The sequence below is a fragment of the Ursus americanus genome, chromosome 36 (assembly GCF_024610735.1).
Source record: "Ursus americanus isolate L20-20 chromosome 36, mUrsAme1.1.p, whole genome shotgun sequence".
Classification (NCBI taxonomy): Eukaryota; Metazoa; Chordata; class Mammalia; order Carnivora; family Ursidae; genus Ursus; species Ursus americanus.
Window position 1 is genome coordinate 9,364,441 of NC_142162.1, and position 20,960 is coordinate 9,385,400.

General features: G+C 37.6%; 1 protein-coding gene across 1 annotated transcript in view; it reads left to right on the top strand.

Annotated features, from left to right (window-relative positions):
• The window catches only part of UNC13C (unc-13 homolog C), a 631,335-nt gene that overhangs the window by 211,700 nt on the left and 398,675 nt on the right, over positions 1-20,960 (top strand). Inside the window, exon 8 of the mRNA XM_087859197.1 lies at positions 368-432. Within this exon, the coding sequence (XP_087715323.1) occupies positions 368-432 (65 nt within the window). The remainder of the gene's footprint in view (positions 1-367; positions 433-20,960) is intronic.

Below are 20,960 nucleotides of genomic sequence, written 5' to 3' on the forward strand. Positions count from 1 at the left end.
GGGGTCTGCTGCGGTCAAACTCAGCATCTGTTCTTAAGTCTGGTTAATCACGATCTCCCTGACTGATTAATGATGTTCACTGCACATAGCAAGTTTTAAGGGCAAATAGTATTGGGAATATGATATATTTTCCTGGACTGTGCCAGTGCTTCTCTTTAAATGCTGACAGCTAATTTCAAAACCTCCACTCACAAAAACACAGTAGCTTTGACTTGGAGCTGACCCTGCTTAGCATCTGTCATACTAGGTGTTACATGTCTAGTGCAGTTGACTTGTGTCCCAAATTCATGTATATGCAGCTACGGTATGCTAAAAGCCTGTTTGTTTTTCTTTTGTTTTTGTTTTTTTTTCTTGTTTTTGATTTAAGGCTCGGATAGTAAGTGGCAGCGATTTGGATGCTTCCAAATTCTCTGGGCTCCAGGCGATTGGTGGGTGAGTACATTCATAAGCTTTTTAATTCATTCCATTCATCAGTGGTACTTGGATGTGCTCTCAACATATGCATTTTGAACGCAGGATGCTGCATGATGGTATAATTAACTAGCCTTACTGTTGCTTTCTTATTTCACAAAGTAGCTTTTAGAGTTTTGTTTTGTTTTTAATAAAGTAGAACTGTGTGTGCATATATATTTAATTAATCTTACATGTGTCTATATACAAAGAAGAAATTCAAAATCACCTAAATGGATTAGTTATTTTCATTCTATACACAAATACACATAATTTTACATAAATGAGTTCACATTAATGCAATTAATATTATCTTTTGATCTGCTTATTTGAAATTAATGAAATATGCATGAATGTTGTATGTCAATAAGTCAATGAATGTAAACTTCATTGTTTTTAATGGTTGGATGAAAGTATTTAAAATTTAATCACAAAATAATGTATGAAGTATATTTTGCATGTAAAATACTCAGGAAGCAAAGGGTCTCATTTAATGCCCATGGTTACACATTGGTATCAGTTTGTAGCCTTTTTCTGTTGTTTGAATACATGTCATTGTTCCTTTAGGATAAGCAGTTTTGTATTGTGTATCTTTGCCATAAACTAGGCCATTCGACAAACTAAGCCCTGATTTAGTAATGACATTGTAGCAAGTATTGTTATAATTGTTTCCTGTATAATGACTGATCTAATCCTTAAAATGGCCCTAGGAGGTAAGTACTAATTTGACCTTCATTTTACAAATTAAGGAACTGTTGTATGAAACAGTTTTAAAAAACCTTTCCCTCCATACAACTAATAAGTGGCCAAATCAGTATCCAAACCCAGCTAGTCTGGTTCTAGAGTCTGTGACCTTATTCATAATAGGCTATCCTGCATCTCCAACTTGTGGGGGTTTTCTCCTTTTCTCTTTGCCGTTTAACAGAGTGCCTTGGAAAACTTTCCACTTCATTATTTCTAACTGATGCAAATATTTCAAGACATATAGAATATTTATTTGTCTTCTGTTAATGGATTTTCAAGAATATTTCTAGGTGCCGGTATTGCAAATGATACTATAGCAAACGTAATAGATATTTAAAGTAAAATTGTCAGCCAAAACTTATGCACAGTATAAACATATAGAAGATTAGCTTTATAAGTGTTGACATTTGAACACGTGTGTGTACAATATAAAAAGAAGCAACATTTAGATTAGTGTATTACAGTTTTTTAGGTAAAGAAACAGTTTTACATTTATGTTTGTAATACTCTCATCTTTGAAAGTCTTCCATTAAATACATCCACATATTACTTTAGTTAAACACATAAAATTTCAACAAGTCACATCTTCATTACTTTTATGTCTGTAAACTCTTCAGTGTTCTTATATACGTGAACAACCACTCACATCCCTATTACAATGCCACAGTGGTTTAAATGTAGTAGGAAAACTAGCTGAGATAAAAGGGCATTGTGGATTATTCATAGAAAATTTAGTTACTCAATGGATTACCCTCTCTCCCCTACCTCATACATGCTGTGTCTTTAAGTTTACTAGAAAATAACTTGACAAAATGAAATTTTATCTTAGAAAATAATTAGGTTGAATTCCAGTTTGATTATTGGAACATGTATGTCATGATCTTGGAGACTTATCTGAATTTATAGTCTCAGGGTTCCTGCAACTCCTCCCTGTGGCATCCAGCGCTTAATAACAACTCGCTTTCCTAACTCATGTCTGAATATGAAGTTTTAAGAATGTCAAAGCAACAGAGTTCATCTACACCCATGTTTTAAGTGCAAGCTGTGTAAATGGTTAGCTAAAATAGATTATCTTTGCATTTTGAACAGATCCCTTCCATTTCACTTTTCCAAAAACTTCTTTTCGAAGACTTGCCAAGAGATTTTAGCATTATGATGGTATGGGAAAGGGATGATAATTTTCAGTCATCAAGAGAATTTGTCATTATCTGAATGCTTATTTCCTTTTGCAGAACCTGAAGGGTACATTTAAATATAGCCTTCAATCACAACCTCTTTCAGCAAGATTTACTTACTTTACTTTTTCTATAAATATTTTAAAATATATTTTTATAGAATGAAATATTACTATATATATTCTAAATATTACAGCTTCTATTGTCTTGTAAACAGACTGGAGCAGACTTTCAAATGGAGTCACTTCTTCTTGACAATTCTCCATCCCTCTGTCCTCTACCTTCAACATTCCTAACCGGTTTAGAGCCAGACCACATTGATCCTTCCCTCCCCCTTCTCAAGTGTCAAAGAAGGAAAGATCTATACACACTGAAACCAGATAATGGAGTTAACAGTGCTGCTCTGATTTCTGCTCATCTTTGTACATCTTTTGTAAGTGTTGCTAGAAAAGAGATGGCAAACCTTTCTTTTTCCCATTTGTCAAAATAAAAAATCAGGTAGGCTCTGGAAAAAGAATCAGGAGAAAGAAAAAAAGATCAGAAGAAAGGAAGAGAAAAAGCTGGAAAAAATGCATGTTTTAGTGATAACATTAGTATTTAACATTGTACTTCTCCCAGTTGTTTTACAGGAATTTGGTAACTTTTATTTGTAAACTAAGGGTCCTTACAGAAGCACACACCAAGATATTAGAAGTACAAGAGCTTTCTGGGGGGAAACATCTGAGATAAGTGGTGAGACAGCAGGAGTAGATGAGAGAAATCTTTGGGCCATAATATGGGTCTGCCATTTGTGAGTGGAGAGAGGGGGGGAAGGAAGGAGAATTGGGCATAAAAAGCCTTAAACTGACCAATGAGGCTACAAGAAAGTGCCAGACCAATGGGGAGTCCTAGATAAAAGGTTTACTGTTAGAAGAATCCCACATTGTGCATATGTGGCCAGCTCTATTACCTCCACCATGTTCAGTCATTGGTTTGGATCAGCTTCATGAGTATGGCCTTTGGATGAATGCTGCAGTGGATTCTGGAAGTGTGGTGGCTGAAGGCTGTCATTCAACCACACTTTTCTCAGAAGATTTACTCTGACGGTTTTGAATGGCACACACCCCTGGTTACCCAGCCTCTAATAAGTCAATTTGATGAAACGATGAAACTACTTTAATAAATGATAGTGAATGAGGTCACACAAGTACCTTCTCAAATATGAATCACTTTTTAAAATTAGAATGGCATTCCTTTGGTTCTTTGTCTATAGCTTAAGTTCACCCTTCACTGGACATTTGTAGTCAGAGTTCCATTGAATGCATGATGAGGAATATTACAAGGCTTTTATATGGTGTCTTTCTAGTCTTCAGGTACTAGCCTTGTCTGCAGTAGAATTCAGGGAAGTCCACAAAACTATGAGAGTGAGAATAAGGGGAAGAATGTTAGGGAGAGGACATTCTGATCTTCTTTGTTCCTTTTCTTCTCTAGTTTTCTAAATTCTTTTCAGGATAGTTCTCTGGGAACTAAGTTCCTCGAGCCTATATGAAAGGAAGGTTTATTTCCTGTCGTGGTTCTGAACCAGGCCATAGCTGCTTTCCTAATTCCAGGAATCTGGTGGTGACCTTGAAACCACTACTAGGATTATTAAACCTTGGCAGAAAATGGGTAATGTTGAGAGAGGTGAGAAAAAGAGAGAGATTGTTGAAGGGCAGGAAACTAGGAGATTGCCAAATAGAGGAAGAGCAGCTTCCATTTTGACCTCACTCTCAAATAGGTACAATTGGGGGAAAAAATGTGTATGTGTGTGTATTTGTATATGCATATGTGTATATATATGTACATATATACAAAATTTTGCTGAAATTTTCAAGGTAATTTGATTATTGCCATGAGTAAATAATGTGATGAATATGAACAAGAAATTTTCAACTGAAGTTCTGAATAATTCCTTTGCTTTTAAATTTACCCTGATTAAAATAGTAATTTTTTGTTACTATTATAAAACCTAATACAAGTTTGGTTGTACAATATGTGGATATAGGTGGTTTAATATACTGATGATACTTGTCATGCTCGGACATTGCTTTTGTATTTCTCTCTAAAGTTGAAAAGGTTATATATTGACCTCATGCCCTATTTCCCACTCCTGGTCTTGACCTTCGTGTTTGGCCAGTGCCTAAAATCATTTAAGATGGCAGCTAAGGTTTTTCTTACTCTCCAGAGGCTCTTAACTTTCCTTTTCTCATAGCAGTCTCATCTTGGGTAGCTGAGAATTATTCGTTTCATTTTTTCCTACCTACTCTATAAATGAGATTCTCCCTTATTCCCTCATTTAACTTCCTTACTTTTATGGAAAGGCCCAGAAATTCTCCCAAGTTCAGCCAATGGCTCTTTCCACTTCTGTAATCCCTTCCTTGGGTCCATGGTTCATGCTACACAAAGAGCCCTGCATGCTCTGATCCAAGAGTGCCAGGTATTAAGAAAACGAGAGCCCCCATGTAAGCTTGCTTCAGTCGCAGTGGCAAGTTACTCTTTGGAGAGAAAGGGAAGCCTTTGTCTTTCTTTTACTTTTCAGTTAGTTGTTTTGTGTAAGAGTTCCTTTCACATCAGGGGATTCAGTATAGAGGGAGTTCACTATAGATTGACATAAAAATGAATTTGGATTAGAGTTTATTAATTATTTTAAGAGCTAGCAGATGCAGACAGCTCTGCATTCCTAATTCGTTATTGGATAGCTATTCAAATCACCATGCCCATAATTTTTCAACTTATTTTTATTCGTATTGCCATTAATCTAGTTTTAATCCTCAATACCTTTTACCTAGGTGAATGCAAACTGATCTTCTTTCATTAATTCCTCCACATTAAGTTCAATCTATACACTGTTAAAGATTAATCTCCTTAAAGCACAGTCATTTCTATTTAAATGTGTTTAATGGTTCCTCATTTCTGCAGTGTAAAGTATGGATTTTTCTATATGGCTTTGAATATCTTGATTTCTATTTCTTCTTGATTACTATTTCTCTTTATAATAAGGAATTATCTCCCTTTTCTGTTTCCATTTGTGTCATTCCTCTGGTACATATGAATTTAAGTTCATAAATTAAGAAAAATTTGTATCTTCCAACCTGATTTTAAATTCTTTAAGGGCATAGAGTTGGTCTTTTTCACTTAGATTTTCCTCCATAAAGCTTGAGAGTTCCTTGCCCATATGAAGACCTCACCTATAAATTAATCTTGTTTTGGATTTGGCAGTCTCTTAGATGAATTAGTTAGAATTATTTCTTAAAAGATTCAGGTCTACTGTGTTTTAGGAAAAAATTAATCCTGAAGCAATCATGGATTCATGATGAGGCGTACATGAGAAGTACTGGGAGTTTTAAAAACAGCTGGTCCCACCCCTCGCCCCAAATTCAGTGTTACTAAATCCCTATAGGGGAAAAAAAAAAAAAATCAAGGGACTTTTCTCACACTAGATTTAATGTCAGTTGATCAGAAGGCCACTTTGCTTTTGATCTTGAATCCCTGTTTCTCTACTTGGGAGAAACTTACGAAGTTTGGCTTGAACGAATCCATAAAAATATTACTCTAATTATGCTTAAATATAAATTTTGCCCTTTCATTCTCCCATCTGAAAACTTTAGCACTTTAGAACACCCTAGATATAAATTCACACTGTATTAAAGATTTTTTTAAATCAGTTCCATTATTACTCCAAGAAGGAGACCTTTTGTAATTAATGATTGAATGACCCTGTCACCTTGCTCTTTGTAAAAGTAATAAAGGGAGTTGTCTTGCTTAATCCATTAAAGGTTGAATAAAACCTGGCATCTCTTAGGTAATGTCAGACGCAGTCATGCCGCAGGGTAGTTAGATCAGCCAGAAAAGAATCTCATGCGAAGCTTGGGGAAGTCCCAGCCCTACCATAGACTCTCCGTAGTATCAGGCCCACAAGTCCCCAGCACCTGCCTACAGTCTTCCTACTGGGCAGACGCATCATATCCTATAGACCAAGGTTTGGCCTAGACAAAGAACCTCTTAATTGGGAAAGCTGAAAGCAATAAGGCCACCAACTTTCTAAAACCCATGTATTAAGAACTGGTTGCTAAGCTGCCATTAGCTTCCTATGCCCTCCTCTCCCCTCCTACCTGCCGAAAAAATGCTTATCTAATTTTGGCTTACTACCGGCAATCAGTTCTCTAATTTGGGGTCAGTTGAATGCTTCCCAAGGCTCACTTGGAAATTACTCAGGAAGCACTTGATATCTTCTTTATTTAGAAAATCATGGGGTCATTAGAGTATATCTTGATACGAGCCACAGAGGCCAGCTGTAAGGCTGCACTCCGATGTGTGGACCTACAAGACCCCAGGACCACAACCGTGACTCCTTCGGGAACCATGGAAAAATATTTTGGCACAGGATCAATGGAAGTAAGTGTTAAGTCACTATCATCTAAATCAGCCTTAAAACTTCATAGTGTTTGTGGAGTAGATTATAAACCATTTCCTTTAGGAATATTGTTTTCCTACACAGACAGTGGCAAAAAACTTAGAGTACTCAAAGGACTGGGAAAATGAAGCTGTTAAGCTCAAGCAACTAATAGCTTATAGTTGACAGTGAGAGATTGACACCTTTCCATCATCTCATATTCAGGCCCATGTTTTTAGCTTGACATTCTTTCTTACTCAGACTACACACACAATTACCCACAGTCAACCCAGGGAGACTACATCAGAACATCCCCCCTCCCCGCCCCCCCCCCCCCCCCCCCGCCCCTCAGCTCCAATCCCCAGTGATACTGTTGAACTGGTTCTTCCACCTTTACACATCCACAGGAAACCTGATTTCTACCATCATAGAATCCTTTTTTCTGTGCTTAGATGGCTGGCCATAGAAAGTTTTTCCAAATCCTTTTTTTTTTTTTTTTTAAGGATAAAAATCTTCAGGATCATCCTGGGCTGCAGGCAAGGGCAACCACAAACTTTAGTCATTGTATCAAGGCCATTTTTTTTTATTCTTAGAGATAGGTTTGTGTTTTAGATTCAGAGAATGCATACCACCCCCTCTTGTGTATCAACCCAAGATACAGATAATGTCTTCATTTCAGACAAGGAAACTACAGCCACCATCGACTCTTGACAACTTTCCTTTAGCTAGTTCCTTGCACTGGAGCCTTCCATAGCTGTGCACAGCTCTGGTTAGGTCCTCAGAAAGGGCTTGCTTTTCCTTTTATCTTTAGGAGACTGCCGTTTGAAACTACACCCAACAAAGTGTCTGCCTTTCCTCAGTTTCTGGAATCACTAACTCCATAGTACTTGAGACATACTTTACTTTTTTATTTTTTTTAATTAATTAATTTATTTATTTATTTTTAAAGATTTTATTTGATAGAGAAAGAGAGGGAGAGAACACCAGCAGGGGGAGTGGGAGATGGAGAAGCAAGCTCCCTGCTGAGCAGAGAGCCTGACATGGGGTTTGATCCCAGGACCCTGGGATCATGACCTGAGCCAAAGACAGATGCTTAACTGACTAAGCCACCCAGGTGCCCCGTACTTGAGACATACTTGAAAGGAATATCAAATCATACATTTTCCAAAGATAGTATTTGTTAGGGTCCCGTCAGTTTTAGTGGTAGAAATTGGATCATACACCTAGCCCCTGAGGCCACATGCTTTCTCAGTTGGAAAAGTAAGGCAACCAACATTAGCTTAAGAGTGGTGCCTTCTCGCCTTTGTGATTCTTACTCAGGTTTTCTTTCGCCCTTCTGGGCTCCATCTCAAAAAAAAAAAAAAAAAAAAAAAGGAAAAGAAAAAACTCTCTCAAGCTGGTGCTTGTCATAATTTCTTTGGATTCCCAACATCCTGGGAACACCCATGTAATCAATCTAGCAGCTCCTGAGGACAATCCAGTCTCCGAAAAAATAAACTTCCTAGTTAAACTTGAGAGCATATTTGTTGGAGGGGGAGGCTTTGTGGGAGCACATTTTTCTAAAGCCTCCTCTGTGTTCAGTGTGCTTATTGAACATGTGTATGTTATTCATTTCCTGTATTTTTTTTTAAGATTTTATTTATTTAACAGAGATAGAGACAGCCAGCGAGAGAGGAAACACAAGCAGGGGGAGTGGGAAAGGAAGAAGCAGGCCCCTAGCAGAAGAGCCTGATGTGGGGCTCGATCCCATAACGCTGGGATCACGCCCTGAGCCAAAGGCAGACGCTTAATGACTGCGCCACCCAGGCGCCCCCATTTCCTGTTCTTTAAATCAGATCTTTAATTATGACGTCTAAGTCTGACTTGGCTTAAATTTATTAGGAGATCAGTGAATCTTTTGGGATACACCATACAGAATCCAGTCTAATCCTCGAAGGCCTTTCAGACAGTTTATGTGTTTAACGAGTAGCAAATTAAAATCACTGATAGATCCTTGATAAAGATAATATTCAAGTAGTCAGTCTTTTAAAATAGTGCCAGTTCAGTAACTATGGAAAATATCTGTTACACTGAGCAGAATAATCACTTCCATTAGAAAAGTTAGATTACTTGTGTCATTACCAGTTTTGGTCAAAAAATATTGAAAATAACCCTATTAAATAAGATGGCAATTATAATGAGTATCATGGTTCCTCAGCCTGCTGGTTCTTTCCAAAATATAATTGATATGGCTGTTGAGTACACTTAACATACATAAAACGTCTTAGGAAAACAGGAGCACTGAACTTGATTATTGTTTTTCCCAAAAAAGTATATATCAAATGTGTTTTTAAGTATCTTTTGATAAATGAATGCCATATTCCATGAAGATTAATGTTTCCTCTTATAGGCAGACTATAGTACAACAGAACAATAAAATAATCACTGCTAGCAAAATAGTATTTTTCCATAACCTTGTCCTTACTCTTACTGAAAGTAACCGGTTTTAGGGGCATCTGGGTGGCTCAGTCAGTTAAGCATCTGACTCTTGATTTCAATTCAGGTCATGATCTCAGGGTCATGAAATCGAGCCCCATGTCAGGCTCACGCTGGGTGTGAAGCCTGCTTAAGATTCTCTTTGCTCCTCCCCACCCTCCAACCACCCACATGTGTGGCCCCTCTCTCTAAAATATTTAAAAAAAAACATAACAGATTTGTTTAATCTGCAATTCTTAATTAAATACAAACAGCTTGCTGTCAGAACCATGCCACAATTCTGTTACTGACTTTGTCTTCCTTAGTATTTAGAAACAGTATGAAGTAGAGAGTAAAAAGAAACATTTTCAATGTCATTTAAAAATGGGATGCTATCTCAAATTCATAATTATTATAAAGACATAATAACTAAAACCTTTTGAAATGTTAAAATATAATAGGCCCACATCTAAGCATTTTTTGTGCATTACCTCCTTTGATCCTCATCACAGTGTTTTGAGGTAAATGATACAATCATTGCATTGTTCAGGTAACATAAATGAGGCTTAGAGACATTAAATATGGTCAAAGTCAAACAGTGGCTAAGTGTCAGAGCCCAGGTTTGAAATGGGTCTACCTGACTCCAGATCTTGGCTGCTTTGCTATTAGACCAAATTGATTAATTTGCAAATAAATTATGCTTATTTCTGGTTTAGTTTTTTTTAATTGAATATTCTATTTTCAACTTAGTGTTTCATTATGTATTGGTCTTATAAGATTTCTAAGTAGGTATATCAATTAAATATTGTAGATATATTTCTACCTAGACCTCAGAAAGGCATTTGCTAAGGATTTTCAGAATAACCCCTAAAAAAGTCACCTAAATGAATTAATAATGGATTGAATGATGAGACCCAAAGTATGATAATTTGTGAATAATTTTGTATCCAGGGAGGCTCTGATGGAGTAGCTTTAGGGATCTCCTGTAGGCAGATTATTTTTAATTGAACAAGATGGAAATATAAAGGATCTGATTGTAGGCTTTGGGGGTAACATAAGGCTGGGCAAAATAACTAGTGTATTAGATGATGTAATTAATATCCAAAAGAACTTAGCATACTTCAATAATCTGAATCTAACAAGAAGTATAAATAGTGTACCAGTCAGGATAAGCTAGGTTGTAATACAGGAATATCTACCAAATCTCTGCATATTAATCAAGTAAAGTTTTGTCACTCATGCTACAAGTTTAATACATATAAATACAGAGGAAGAGGATGCACATTCCTCTTCATGGTTGCTTGGGGTACCAGGCTGGCAGAGGTGTATTTCCAATACATGCTTTCGTGACTGCACTGCAGAGAAATTAGAATGTGGCCAACAGGGCTCAAACTCTTAAAACTTTAACACATAGAGGGGATACAGCTCCCTTCTGCTGATGTTGCAATGGACAAAGCAAATAACAGGGCAGTAAGTAGGTTTAAAGGGAAGGTTGCAGTGCAATTCCACCATGTGCCTGAGAGGAGAAAAGAGCCGGAATGTTCTTGGATTCTATAGAAGAGAGGGGAATGTTAAATGCCAACACATGAAAAGATTGAAATAGTCATCACATCCGGTGGCAGATCAATCAAGGTTGTGGCGATAGTGGGTGGTCTGGCAAGGTAAGCAGCCTTCGGGTGCACCAGGTGCCATGTCCGGAGTAGGGGCAAGAAGGTCTGCAGCTGATGGAACCCTGCTGCTTCTTGGGATCTCTGTACTTGGTTCAGGGCACAACAGTTGAACACATGCAGATAGAAGAGACAGCTTGCAGATCAAACCGCAGATTGAAAAGGGATCTCAAATCAGACCATAGGAAAAGCCACCGGAGATCCGGGGATGCTGAATCTGGAAAAGAGAAGGTTCACATGAGAGGAGGTTAGAGGTCTTCAAATACTGAAGAGAGTAGGTGTGGAAAAGGGGTCAAATTGTCCTGAGCTTCCCACAGGGCAAAATATAGTAGGCAGACTTCTCAATGTGAGGAGAAATTTCCAAAGTGAGAACTGCCTTTGTGAAAACTAGGTTCCCCATTTCTAGAGCTATTTAAATAGCTTGTATGATGACTTGTTAGAAATGTTGCAAAGGGAAATTTAAATGTCAGATGCTTGAGTCTTTGAAGCTTCTTCCATTCTGAAAATTCTATTACATCTTATACTAATATCATATCCTAATATGATCACTGTAACCACCCATAAACTCAGTGGCTTAAAACAATGACTCCGCAGATCCTGTCTGCATTCACTTACACATGTATGGTCAGCTGGACAGGGACCACTTCTCACATGTCTGTGGGTGTCTGGCTATTGTCTGGGCAACAGAGGGGATTGGACTATGGGTTACTCGTCTAGCTGGGCAGATCAAGTTTATTTACATGGCAGTGACAAGATGCTCAGGAAACAATAGAAGCATGCAAGGCCACTTGAAGGCAAGGCTGGAGCTGACAACCATCATTTTAGCTACATTTTATTGTCTAAAGCAAGTCATAAATCTGTATTCAAGGAACATGGACATAGACCCTGACTCTTCATGGGAGGAGTAAAGAACCAAGGCCATTTTTTATGATCAACTGTAAGCATATGTACCTACAATTAAATGTTCTTCAAAATTATCTATCTCTCATAATTTGAAGAATATAGAACGTTAGTTGATATATTTACCTCCACTTATAATACCACATCCTCTGTAGGTGGAATAATAATTGAAAAAAAAAAAAGCAATTGCTTTGGAAGCATCAGAATCTCATTTTCGGTATTTACCCAATTATCTCAGCTACAGTACAGGGCGATTTACTTGCTAGTGGATAAAGTGCTCTGAAAATTTAAGAAAGGAAGATACTCCTGATTTGGAGTTACCAAGGCAGACTTTATGGAGAAGAGGACATTGAATTTAATTTTGAAGTTTGGATAGAATTTCGATGTTTGCATATGGAAAAGAAAATGCAGATCAGGAAGCAGTATAAAAACTTGAATAGTTTCACAGTCAAGAAAATATATTGAAGAAAAATGTGTCAGTATATCAAGGAGAGCAATGGAAGGTATATTTGGACAGGTAAATTGAAACTTTGAATTCCTGACTAAAGATATTAAATATCTTTATCTTTTGAATGATAGTGCTATAATTTTGAATACCTACATCTTGTGAAAATGATGCAGGTGTTCTGGGAACATTAGTGGTTGAACAATAACCACTAGATAATGACCATGAAAAGAAAGAAACTATGAATGTCTCTTTAAAAGATAATATACTTTTCATTAACTAGAGCAAAGTCGTCTGCCAAAAGCACAAGAAACTTAATTTTTAGATAGACATTAGTCTCCATAAGCAAGTGCACTCAGGCATAGCAGACAGCTCTTTTGCTTTGAGTACTTCTCTATAACTCTGTCAACCATGATAAACATCGCTGTAACTCTTGCTCATTATCTTGATGTTCAGACTCTAAGGTCGCAGGTAGGAAAGGCCAAAGCAGGAGACCGGTACAAGTCATCACTGCTAAGAACAATCTGAATATAATTTTTTTCACGTACGAGGGCACCATCTGCCACATAATCTTTACATATAAAGATCCCTTCAGGAAACAATACTAACAGAGTGACAACTACAGAAACTCATGTTTTCAAAAATTCCCCAAGTTTGGCAGTAAGATACACTTATTATTTTTTTTTTTTTATCAAGTATGGGAAGTACCGAAGCTATAGAGTGAAAGAAACCATGGATTGACATACAAGACAGTACCCATCTGGGTCCGAGCTGAGGCTCAGATTTGTCCAATGTGATGAGATCTGTGAAAATTCTTCCCAGTGTATATATTTGTTTGTTTCGAGTTTATGCAGAATCTGAAGTGACTACTTGGACAGTATCACAATTGGGGTTTAGATTAAGACCTGTTTTATGAAAGACTGGATTAGCAGTCACAAAGTTGATGGGCCCCAGAATTCAGGAAGGACAGTGGAGTTCCTGTGAGAAGTCTTACCACAGGGGAGCAAAGAACCCGACATGGCAATTCATACTCCGCAGTAAGACCTTAAACATCAGGGGAAAGGAGTTCCGGTTACTGGGTGTGTGTGTGTGTGTGTGTGTGTGTGTGTGTGTGTTGTGTTGTATAAGTAACTCTTAAGGAGAAACAAAAAGCTATGTGACGTTGAGCTGTTTCTTTGGGAAACAGTTCTGAAATCCCCGCTTGCCAACTCGGTGCAAACAATTCAAAGGGTACAAATTAGAAACAAAACACCAAGTGAGGGCAGATAATACCTTCACTTCTTCCACTTGGTCAATGGGACCCAAAGAGGGAACTATTCTACCTCATCTCTGAGGAAAAGACAAATCACGTGTTATAATGGCAAATACACAGAATTTGGAATTAGAAGGCCTAGTTTTAAGTTGACTCCATCATTTATTAGCTTAGTGAGCTTGGACAAGTCATTTAACCTGTGAATCATAATGCCTCATTTGAAATATGGATTATAATCATAATTAGCTTACAGGATCATTTAGAGTAGCTCACCTGTTGTACTTAGCACACATAAAAAGAACAGTCTTTGATACAGTATAGAAAAAGTAAAAGCTTTGCTTATGGTGTCCAGTGGAAGGCTTTCTTGTGTTTGAGGGGTTTTGCAGGACACAGGAACTTCCATGCTAAAACTGGGAAAATCCTGAGCAAACCAGGATTAGTTGGCCACCTGAGGGGAACTAGGGGACTCGAGCTGCCCCAGTTGGCCACTGAGAAAGTCTCTCTGGGATGATTAGCACACTTGTGAGACATGTAGCTTATATATGCTCTTGTTTAGAGATTTAAATTAGCAATATACATCCATCTATGAAGCTCTACTTCTCTGGGCTTCTGCCTGAGAAAATGCGTAGATTCAGGCTTAAAAAAGTAATTGCATATACCAGTTTCTTGCTTGGCATATTTCGTTAGACTTGATTATTTGCCTCTTGAAAACCTATCTCAAGAAACCAAAGTAGACCTGTCTCCAGAAGGGCTAAGGGATGTGGAAGAGAGGGGCCTTAAGAGATAGAATGACAAGACCATTTCTGAATTGAACAGTGAGGAGAAACTTGAGTGGAACAGAAATCTGTTCTATTGCCTCTTGGAGGAAGCCACAGTAAATACAACTCAGCAGGACAGCCTCATTTAAGGAAAAAAAAAAATATGTTTGAGTGAAGACGTAGCAGATACTGACAAACTTCTTCCTTTTCATTGTGTCTCACAGTATAGTTTTTTGCTTTTATTAGATATTTATCTCAACTGAGATAAGACTTTTCCTTCCTATTGCAAGTTGGGGCATGGGTAGGATTTATGTCACTGTGTCGGCAGGAAGGGCCACCTTCTTGGAGTCAAAGCTGAAAGCCGATCTTACTGCTACTTAGAAATTTGTCACTTCCTGCATCACACCATTAAACATCTCCCTAATGGCAGTGTGTCTTATACTTTAGCCATTTCATGCTCACTGTAGAGTGGGCTACAGTACACATCTAGTCTAGTAAACATGCTGATATAATAATTGCCTTGTTTCTCTAAGCATCCGAATTCTATTGTGAGACCACTGGGCCAGGCAGAATGAACACAGTAAAAATCTGACACACACACTATATATAATCAATGTATTTGAGTAGAGAGGGAAAATTAAAGGAGCAGAACTGTAAAATTTCAAAGTCATGTCAACACATTTACTAAGGGCACACCAAGTGCAAAGCCACTGTTTATTTCATGGCTCTTTCTGACTAGAGGATGCAGAAGCATGAGGCCGTCTCTCTCCTCATGGATGTTGTGTTGTTTTAAAACTGTTGAGGGGATAAGACAGGCATGTGAATTACAAGAGACCATAGGAAACAAGAAAGAAAAACCAGGTGGTCTTGAGGCCAAAATACCCATTTATGATTTCTTGTTACTTAAGGCTCTATTGGCATGGACAGTGATTTGAACATTAGTAATCTAGTAATTTGGGAATTAGTAATCTAGTGTGGTAGATGAATAAGGTTTTGTTGGTACATTAAGGGTTTTGAAGATAGGTTAGTGCCAGATTGGGAAGGGCCTTGAATATCGGGTAAGAAGTATGTTTTTTGTTTTTTTTCCCTAACCTTTTATACCTCCAAATGCTTGAAGAATATGTTGGCTCACCATTGTGACAGTGGCATGCTGGAGAAAGCAACTGAATCTTGTGAATGCAGAAGAGCCATATGTACCTTCCTCTTTCTTGGGATATGATATTATTTGCATCATTTGTCCTTTCTTGAGTAAAGCACCAGTTTTAGGGAATCAGGAGCCAGGGGAGGCAGTTGAATAGGAAGTTAAAAATAATAATAATTATTTTTTTACATAATGAAGTTATATGTAATATATACTAGTTATAGGTGGAAGTTATACATAAAATATACTAGAAACCAGGCAATTGAAAGACTTTTGGAATATTATTGGCAAAGAGCAGAGGGACTACTTCATCAGAACAATTGATGTCTTTAGCTTTAAGCATCTTCAACTTGAAGAAATATAAAATGCATGGTCAAACAGAGATGTTGGGTAGACCATTAGGAGTGAGGGGCTAGACCCTGGGTGACAATTTAACACTGGCATAAAGTTTTGAGCTTTAACTCCATGGAAGTGCTAGCTAGGTGGTAGTGGCACAGAAAGAGAGACTATGGAAACCTAGATTAAATGCCAAGAAAAAAGGATGTTGCTAACTCCTCATAACAATGAAAACAACTTCTTTCTCCTTAAATCGAGGAGCAAAAACTTATGGCACATGCTTGTCTTGAAAACTGTGGTAAGCCATTGATCACTCCAGGGTATCCTTAAATTATTTACACGTATTTGTGTTCCAAGACTAACTTAAAAAGATCTAGAGTCATTCATTCTCTTTTTTTTATTTAGAAATGGAATTCCTGAGCTTTAAATCTGGCATAATAGTCTGAGGTCTAGAATTAAATCCACCCTAAATAGCTATTCAGCAGTATAACCACCGGCAAGCTGCCTAATTTCTGTAAAACCGTTCTTCACCAACATCAGAATAAGTCCAATTTCTGCCTCATTTTGTTATACTAAATGAATCAACATAGGTGGACGTTTCACACAATGTAGAGCTCACAATGTTCATTATGAGCTGGTCACTAATAATTTCATGTTTTCAAATATCTATCTCTCTGATAATTTAATAGCTTAGATTTTTAAAGACCAAACTACAATGTAATGAGAATTTAAGTATTCACAGCAATGAAAACCCTTTTAATACGAGAAATACCCACATCTGCACATTCAGATTGGACTAGGATTCATCAGTCTAAAATGGGCTAAGAAAATCCAATGGGGATAACAGGACAGCCCCTCAATTAAAAGAGCTCAGCTGGTCCACACTCAGTGGGTTGTTATATATAGTTCTTTGGTCTATATTTAATCTCCATGTCATTCTATAAATTGAATAATAAGAATAAAAAGAATAAAATCAGCTGGCCAATTTGGGCCCAGGATGGAGGTCTAGACTAGCAGTACTCATAAAGCCATAATTTGCTACCTGGCAATTGTGCCTAGTTGGACGGTGGTACAAGGCTTTCTGGGGTCAATGGTTTTGTCCAGGGAAACTGCAACTGGCTGATTTAATTACTTATTAATATTTCAGTGGACTGGGAGAATTAATAATACTGCCACAATTTCTCTTACAATGGGAATAAACCTCCCAGTATTTTTGTAAGTTCAGAGTTTTCCTTTGTTTTGGTATTTTTATGTTTTGTTTTATATTAAATACAGCAGGCCTTTTGTAAATTAGCAAGCAAATGGCTTTTTCTTAGCAACTCTGTGTCCCTGCCATAGATGGATTTGTGATTTTGCTAAAGCACAGATTTTATGTTGGTCATCTAAAATTCTCATTTCCATTCTGCCTTGCCCTCTAGTTATTAGGAAACTACATATGATAGAGTCATTTTGTTATATGTAAATCTCTACGTGTGAGTGTGTGTGAGAGAGAATGACAAGTATCTACTGCTCAAAAGGTGGGTTTTTTATTTTTTTGTTATTCTGTTTGTTGGTTTTTCTCTCATATAGCAGACTACAACCTAGAACTCCAAAAGGGCTGTGGTCCCAGACAAGTGGCTTGAATATAATCCTTGTTAATTTCATTAGGAAGGTAGGGACACATCCGTTTCCCTGTTTGGCTCATTCTAGGCCTCATTTCTAGTAATGGCATAATTTAGGGACCCAACTCCCTGGGTTTGTATCATTATGAAATAATAGATGAACAAACCAAAAGACATTTGGAGGCATTACCTGGGCCAGCCTTTGCAATCAGAGATATTTGAACTATGGTGGTTCCATGCTAGAAGATACCATAGCAGGGATATTTCAAAACCTCTTTCCCTTTAAAACATACTCTGATATTTTACCACCTTTGCTATCTGATTAAGGGTCTTTTTGTCAAAACCAGAGTCCTGCTTTTAAATCAGTTTATCTCATTATGTTCTCTACCTTTTATTTTTTTAAATTTTATTTAAAGATTTTATTTATCTGAGAAAGAGAGAACATGCATGGCGGGGGCGGTGGGAGAGAAGCAGGCTCCCTGATGAGCAAGGAGCCTGTTGTGGGGCTCGATCCCAGGACCCTAGGATCATGACCTCAGCCAAATGCAGACGCTTAACTGACTTAGCTACCAGGTGCCCCTCCTTGACTTTTTAGAACAGTTCCAGAAAATTGACCTTTCCCTGGCTATTAGTGAGAAAGGTCTCTTGGGGTCTCTGGATTCAAGAATCTTCCCCCACATCTTTCCATTGCATCTAAAGAAAACCAGTTTGCATTCTGTTTAATATGTTTTGTTTTGTTTTTTAGTTTCCACTTAATTTATCAGCTCTCTAATCTTTTATAGAGCTGTGTTTTAGAAAATTCTGAGTTTAAAATAATACCCTAAATAATCCCTTTTCATATCCTACCAGATAAAGCATGAGGGGGAAATCTAGAGAAAACATACGTTGAACAATCCAAATCGCTGAGTTTAGTTTTAACTTTCCAACCTATGTTCCCCAAGCAGGTGAGAGAAGAGACCTCTATAAAGTAAAATTATGCCGTATTTTGGGATTTTCTTGTTTTTCCTGTCTCCCTTTGCAAATATAGTGTATATTATCTATATCTATATCTATATCTATATCTATATCTATATCTATATCTATATCATATATATATATGATATGATAGCAGCCCTACAAATATCTCCACATCTTAATCCCCGAAACTTGTGAATATATTACTTCATTTGGGCAGAAGGAGCACCGTGGATTCAGGATCTTGAAATGGGGAGATTTTTCTGGGTTATCTATAATTATGTAATGATAAGTGTTTTTATAAGAGAAGCAGAAGGGTTAGAGAAAGAGATGTGACGACCGACAGGAGGCAGAGGTCTGAGTGATGCAGTGAAGGGGGCCACAAGCCAAGGAATACAGGCAGCTTCAGCCCCTAGAAGCTGGGAAAGGCAAGGAAATGGATTTTCCCCTCAAGCACCAGTAGGAACACAGCCCTGCTGACACCTTGATTTTAGGACTTCTTACCAGAATGGTAAGATAATAAACTTGTGTTACTTTAAGCCACTAAATTTGTGGTCCTTTGTTGGCAGCCGGTAGGAAACTAACACCCTCTCTTTCTCTCTATATATATTTTTTAATGGGTCTAAATCATCTTTAAGCCTTGCCACCAGAGCACTTTGCATCTTCTGGAACATCTTTTCAGTCTGTCATTTACTCTGTAACCTTGGACTTAATGTCTGCCCCTCAATTCCCTCATCTGTAAGATGGTAATCACCTGATAAAGCGAGAATTAAGTGAGACAGTGGGATTAAAAAATAGCAATATCTGGCATATACTGCTTATTACAGTTTAGTTTTTAATACTCTTCCAGAAATATTCTAAATATACGCATATACTTATTACACATTTAAGTGCAAATAATTTTTAAATATTACACTAACCATCACATTCTTGTTAAAAACCTTAATACAGATGCTTCCTTATGTAAGAGTTTTCAACTTCTAACTTTCATATGCTCTGTAGCAAAAGTGTATCACTGCCGATATTAATATGAGATGGAGAGAATTTTTGTCCACAGTCCTTTTGTTCTTAGCTCAGGCTATGGTGTTCAGTGCTTGGTCATTTTTGAGGTAGTTTATGAATACCATAACCCCAACATGTCTGTTAAATTCAACAGCAGTGAGACTACCAAAACATGAACAACTTCAGAAAGTAGAGTTCTAGGATTAAATTGGAAATGAAAGAGAAAAATAAAAGAAAGATATCATATATGCATATGAAATAAGTTGGCAAGCCAAACATTTGAAGGATGTGAATAAATCTTACAACACAGCAAGTGCCTACTGCAGTCGACACTGATCGAGAATCAATAAAAGTGATTCGTGAAATGGAAAAATATTAAAAATGTGGCTGGAACATTTATATCAATTTGGTCACCCATTAACCGAATATTAATGCAGAAGAAGGTGAAGCAGAGGAGAGTCCTGCTGATGAAACAGACGTTGTCCACAAGTTGGCTAGGCTAACAGCCCATCCAGAGAGCCACAACATCGAACTGAAACGTGGCAAGGAAGCTGTTGCAGGTAATTCAGCTATTGAAGCAGAACCTGGCAGAGACCATCAAAGAGGGTGGGCGTTTGCTTAAAACCTTTCAACACAGATGAAAATTGTCCCTTTAAAAAAGTCTGAGAAAACGTTTAGAAGATTGCGTCTGGTTAAACACCTTTATTTTTCATTTTTTAATTCCAGTCTAGTTCGCGGACAGTGTTAAATTAGTTTCAGGTGTACAACATAGGGATTCAACAGTTGTATACATTGCTCAGTGCTCACCAGGGTAAGTGTACTCTTAATCCCCATCACCTATTTCACCCATCTCCCACCCATCTCCCTTCTGATAACCATAAGTTTGTTCTCTAGAGTTGAGTCTTTTTCGTTTTTCTCTTTTTTTCTTTGTTCATATGTTTTGCTTCTTAAATTCCATGTATGAGTGAAATCATATGGTATTTATCTTTCTCTGACTTATTATGCTTAACATTAAACAGCTTTTATGGACTAATTCACAAGGCCATTTGGTGAAAATACATGGCATGGACACAGCTTAAATTTCTCTTAGTCATTTTGCATTTACGCTAATGGAATTATGAACAACTTTTCAGAACCCAGCCTCTTCCTGAGTATGGGATTTTCTCTGTGTAGAAAAGCTATTGATTTTTTAGCATTTTGCATATTACCGGCCACTTTACTAAGCTCTCTTGTCAATTTTGATAGTTGCTCAATTGACTACTGCTGTTTCCAGGGTCCTTCTCTGTAAATAGTGGCATTCCATTCCTCTTGGAATTAAAGTTCAGTATGCTGAATGTGAACTGGAAGGCTCAGGCTGCCTCCTCAGCCTATCTAATGCCCCTCTGGTCTCGATTCACTCCACTGCCCACCATTCTGGCCTGTTTTGTTTCCTTGAATGTGATGATTCTACTTTCTAGTGTTGGGGCTTTAAGCTGTTTTCATTAACTGGAGTGGTCTTTGACACACCTACACCTCTCCTCACCAACTCTTGTCCATACCTTAGATCTCTGCTTATGGGACTATTCTTCCAAGAAACATTCCCCTGCCCTATATATAGTTTATGTTAGATCACTCTGTTCTCTTTCATAGTGGCACTGCTTTTCCTTCAAGGAACATTTCACTATCTATGA